The sequence below is a fragment of the Coffea arabica genome, chromosome 11e (assembly GCF_036785885.1).
Source record: "Coffea arabica cultivar ET-39 chromosome 11e, Coffea Arabica ET-39 HiFi, whole genome shotgun sequence".
In the NCBI taxonomy this organism is placed as follows: domain Eukaryota; kingdom Viridiplantae; phylum Streptophyta; class Magnoliopsida; order Gentianales; family Rubiaceae; genus Coffea; species Coffea arabica.
In genome coordinates, this window is record NC_092331.1 from 44985596 (window position 1) to 44990879 (window position 5284).

Below are 5284 nucleotides of genomic sequence, written 5' to 3' on the forward strand. Positions count from 1 at the left end.
ATATATATATAGCATAAGAACTCAAATCAAAGACAAAAGCAATCCAATTTTTTTTTTAAAAAAAAAAAGAAAGAAAATCAACAGAGTAGCATTTTTGGAAATACACACAATAAAAAAGAAAAATACTCGTAGAAATATAAAAATTAAAATTTATAAATCTATTAAAAGGTGGTAAATTTCCTAATAAATTCCTGGAAGCTGCAAGTTGTTTTCCTTCCCCTTGTAATAGACGTAATCTCGTACGATCACATCAATATAAATAAACTTCCAACACATAAATTAGTGTAAATTTTCTGGAAGGACTTCAGCTTTCAACTTTCAGCTTAAGATCTCCGGCTAAAAGTTTTCCAGTCAAAAGAGAAAGCAAAAGTAAGTGATTTCTGCTGTCTTCTTCTTCATATTTTTTGTTTTAGTACAGTGAAAAGAAAATTTGAAAACCCTTTTTTTTTTTTGGGCAAAACCATTGTTGAATTACTGTACACAGTGAAAGAGATACTGTATAATTTTTGTCTCTGCTAGCCATCTTTTTTCTGTTTTCTTGGCCCTCAAGTTTTCAGTAGTCCTTGTGCTAAGGTTTTTGAAGGGATTTATTTATTTTTCCATAATTTTTTTTATTAAAATTTTTTTCTCTGAGTTCATGAAGGAGGGAGTTCAAGCCATAATCGAAAATTTTGTGGGTAATTTCAGAATTTGCTTCTTTGTTCTGTCTTCCTTAGAATCTCTGTTTGTGAAATAGATGTGGCTATCTACTGAAGAAGGGGAAATATTTCAAATCCAGATTAAAAAGAGCAAAAGAGAACAGAAAAGAAATGACATGTTTAATATACCCTTTTTTGCTTATCGTCTTTACTAAAATTTTATTGGGCTTGAATTGCATCCAATTTAATTTTCTAAAACAGGGGAATATATAGAAAACTTTATCTCTTTTGGGGAAACATTTTTTTGGGTTTTGGGCAGGTTGTTTTATGGCCCCTGAAAATAAGGTCTGAGATAAAGCACTCAGAAAAGAGAAGTTGAAACAGAACATACATCTTGTCTATGATTTTCATAGACTTTTACGGAGTGAGGATTTTTCTTCTTGCGGTGTTCATTGTTTACTTCATGAAGTTATAGTTTTGATTGGCTTGATATTTGGAGCACCAATTGATTCTGTAATCTTGGAATGGAGATGGTGTGAATTGAAGTTAAACTTCTGAAGTGTTCTTTGTCGCTTTTTCCACTTTGTTTGCCATTTTTGTTACAATTCCTAAGAAACATAATAAGAGAAGTAAAGGACTAGAGTTTATTTCTTTGTAAAACTCATTCAAAACTCATAACATGAAACTGTTGTATTTATAGAGTTCAAAATAACTCCACTAACTCTACTAATTCCACTAATTAAGTAGAACAAAACAAACAAACATGGTCAAACTAACAACAGTAAATATTTCTAACAATGCAGATAACTTGTCTTCCTTCTACACTTCTTAATTGCATTATATGGCATTTATGTGTTGGTTGTATACTTCAATAGAAACTGAATTAGTGATTGTCAACTTGTTTACCAAATTGCATTCTGTTTGATATTTTTTCTATTAATGCTTGCACACATTCACGCTGATAGGTGGCGTTTTGTGTATTGTAACACAGACATGTGATTACAAGATTTTCCATTTGTTGTCTATTTCCAAGTGTAGTCAATTCCAAAATCACCTGATGTTTTTGACACTCTTTGCCCATGCAAAATTATTTACATGTATGTTCTGCTTATAATTTTGTGCACAAAATCCATTTTGGGCTGTTATGGTAGTCTTGTACTTTTCAAACTGCTAACTGGATCTAAGACTTCTTAAAAAACAACTTGCTAACATGCCGATTTATCAGAAACTGCATTTCAAAAACCCAAAACGAGGCAAGTTACTAGAAAATCGGATTCAAAATTAAGGGATTCAGAACCATGTTTGCTTCTAGGAGCTCTGTGATGGCAGGCAGTAGCTTAAGATTTCGAAATCAGTACGTGAATAAATGCAGCTTTATTATGCTTCATTAGATTGTGAAAATAAGCAATTCTGCGAAAGTGGTTGGCTAAATAGAAGAAAAGCCTTGCTGAGTTTGTACTTGTAATGTATCTTGTATTCCCAAAGTTGCAAACAAGTGTAACGTTCATGAATCTGTGATATCCTACTCAAGGTTGCCAGCCTGCTAATGTTGAGTAAATACCTGCAAATCATTATTTTTCCTCTGAAGAGGTTGCTTGGTATATGTTGTTTGCTACTTAATATCTTCCATATGGATTTAATCCACGGTTTTCTCTGTTTTAGGGAGGAACACTACAACAGAAAAAAAATGTATCACGTTGCAAAAGCATCTGAATTTCTGGTCGTTACTGGGATGTTTATCAATGACATAAAGATCACAAAGAAGGCAATTATCTGGCCATTTCAAAAATGTAGAATCATTGACGTGACTCCTGTCAACTACACTTTTGAAGTTAATGCAATGAGCGCCGAGAAGCTGGCCTTCCTCCTCCCTGCTGTTTTCACTATTGGTCCACGAGTTGATGACCATGAGTGTCTTGTGAAATATGCCAAGCTTCTGTCTCATCATAAGCGTGATTCACATGATGTCATGGAGCTTGTCAAAGGTGTCATTGAGGGAGAAACTCGTGTTCTTGCTGCTTCAATGACAATGGAAGAAATCTTCCGAGGCACCAAAGAATTCAAAAAGGAGGTATTTGAGAAGGTTCAGCTGGAGCTAGATCAGTTTGGACTCTTGATTTATAATGCTAACATTCAGCAACTAGTTGATGTTCCCGGACACGAGTATTTCTCATACTTGGGCCAGAAAACCCAGATGGAGGCAGCAAATCAGGCAAAGGTTGATGTTGCTGAGGCAAAGATGAAGGGTGAGATAGGAGCTAAGGAAAGGCTAGGACTGACGCTTCAAAATGCTGCTAAGATTGATGCCGAGACAAAGATTATAGCCACACAAAGGGAAGGTGAGGGGAAGAAGCAGGAGATCATGGTAAAATCCCAAGTACAGATTTTTGAGAATGAAAAGGCAGCGGATGTTGCTGAAGCCAATGCTGAGTTGGCTACGAAGAAGGCTGGATGGGCTCAGCAAGCAAAGATAGCAGAGGTGGAAGCTGAAAAAGCTGTGGCCATACGTGAGGCTGAGTTGCAAAAGGAAGTTGAGAGGAAAAATGCATTGGCTAAGACTGAGCAGCTGAGGGCCCAATTGCTTAGCAAAGCTAGCGTTGACTATGAGATTAAGGTATGCCACTGGTCTCAATTGCACCTGACTAAGACTACTTCTTTTTCAAAAAAAAAAAAAGGGCTTATTCTGATTTATTAATTATGATCCATCTAACTAAATCTGGACTCTCTTTGTAGATTTTAAATTGCTTCTAATTTGTCTAATGCATTACTCAATGACCACCTTACAAATTATTGCTCGCACGTGTCAGTTGGCATTGATAACTTGGCTTCATATGTCTTTGTTCTTAACATGACTCAGGAATTAGGTGTTTTGTCTTTTAGATTCTAGTTTTGACTTTTAATTTGAAATGGATGCTTGTGAATGCTAATACAAGCCTGTTAAACTTCGTTCCTTAATGTCTACGTAATGTGGTCTTAATTGTAACTTTTGGGGTTAATTTCACTTTGTACTCTGTAACTAGATTCAAATTCTCATTTTGGTTCTTAAACTTTAAAATGGGGTACTTTGGTCTCTAAGTTACAAAATTTGTCATAACTTTAGTCCCTATAGCATAAAACTTGTCCATTTTAGTCCCTAACCTATAAAATGTGCTCCCATTTAGTCCCTAAAGTATACCTACTTAGGCAAAATTCTGTCTCACTTCCTTAATGATGTTATTTAAGTGAGACAAATTTTCTAGTTCAGGGACCAAAGAGTCTTATTTTAGAGTTTAAGGACCAAAGTGGGAATTTGAGTACAGTTGAAGGGTGCAAAATGAAATTAACCCTAACTTTTGTTACCCATGCTGGTTGATCTGGTGCAATTTAGGAACTTCAAATTTTTACTCTCTTTAAGCTTTCTTGAAAATCACTTTGGATGAGCACCTCAAACAAGAGTGCTTTTTGTTTACAGTACATTGAAATAATCCCATATTTTTACGATACGAAATTCATTTTGGGGCCTTATATCTGAATTAAGCTTTCAACAGTACAGACATTTGCACATGTATCACATCAATTCCTCGTTATGGACTTTGATTTTAATGACTAAATATACAACTCTAGGCTCAAGAGGCAAATTCAGAGCTCTACAAGAAGCAAAAGGCCGCAGAGGCAGCTTTCTATGAGAAACAAAAAGCTGCGGAGGCTCAGAGAGTTGCAGCAGAAGCTCAACTATATTCAAAACAAGCAGCTGCGGATGCAGAACTTTATGCGAAGAGAAAGGAAGCTGAAGGGATGGTGGCTCTTGCAGAAGCACAAGGAGTTTACATCAACACCTTACTGACATCATTAGGTGGAAACTACCACGCATTCAGAGATTATTTGATGATTAATGGTGGAATGTTCAAGGACATTGCCAAAATTAATGCTGAAGCCATTAAAGGACTGCAACCAAAGATAAGTGTCTGGGCAAATGGTGGAGAGGGTATGGATGGAGCAGCAGCTGGAAATTCAGCCATGAAAGAGATAGCATCAGTTTACCGTGCATTGCCTCCCCTGCTTGAGACAGTGAATGAGCAAACTGGTATGCTGCCTCCAGCTTGGGTGGGTAGTCTCTCCAGTTCTAGATCTAGCCAGCCAGCAAATTAGTAATCAAAGCAATATCTAGTGGTAGGACCTCATTTACATTGCACTGATCTCTAAACTTGTTGAATCATGTTTTTTTATCTTGCTCATGCTACATGCCTAATTATGAGGTAAATTTTCAAGGTAGAACAGGGGATACTAATTGAGATGGTCATATGCTCATAACTTGGTGCTGTGATTTAGCAGCCATTGCAAGCTTTTCTTATGAATTAAAATTGGATCCACTTAGCTTTTTCTATTTGATTTTATCGGTCGAAACTACTATCATCAAAGCCGCAGATTGCAGTCGTGTTTAGCCTTTATGGTGATTTCCACACTTTACCACTCAATGCTTGACTTATAAGTACATTATACTGTTTGTCAAACTTCGTTTGCAATCCAATGGTCTGTGAAGCTCTTAGAATCATCACAAATGTGAAGTACAGAGGTACAAGGATATTGCATCAGTTCTGGGAAATGTATTGAGACATCATATCTGATGAATTGGGATAGGAATGATCTGGAAAGGAGAGTTCGAACTT

At 36.2% G+C, this 5284-nt stretch overlaps 1 protein-coding gene across 1 annotated transcript; it reads left to right on the forward strand.

The window, feature by feature from the left end:
• The first annotated feature begins 202 nt into the window (after window positions 1-202).
• LOC113718866 (flotillin-like protein 3) lies at window positions 203-5001 on the forward strand. Its single transcript, XM_027243790.2, has 3 exons — window positions 203-369; window positions 2301-3252; window positions 4242-5001. The coding sequence occupies exons 2-3, from the start codon at window positions 2326-2328 to the stop codon at window positions 4764-4766; spliced, it is 1452 nt and encodes a 483-aa protein (XP_027099591.1). The 5' UTR covers window positions 203-369; window positions 2301-2325; the 3' UTR covers window positions 4767-5001.
• Window positions 5002-5284: the final 283 nt, after the last annotated feature.

What these genes read in the sequence shown, in the direction of transcription:
- LOC113718866 (XM_027243790.2), top strand. Translation starts at nt 2,326, where the DNA reads ATGTATCACGTTGCAAAAGCATCTGAATTTCTGGTCGTTACTGGGATG. An exon ending in GCGTTGACTATGAGATTAAG is followed by an intron (nt 3,253 to 4,241) that starts GTATGCCACTGG and finishes ATACAACTCTAG; the next exon opens with GCTCAAGAGGCAAATTCAGA.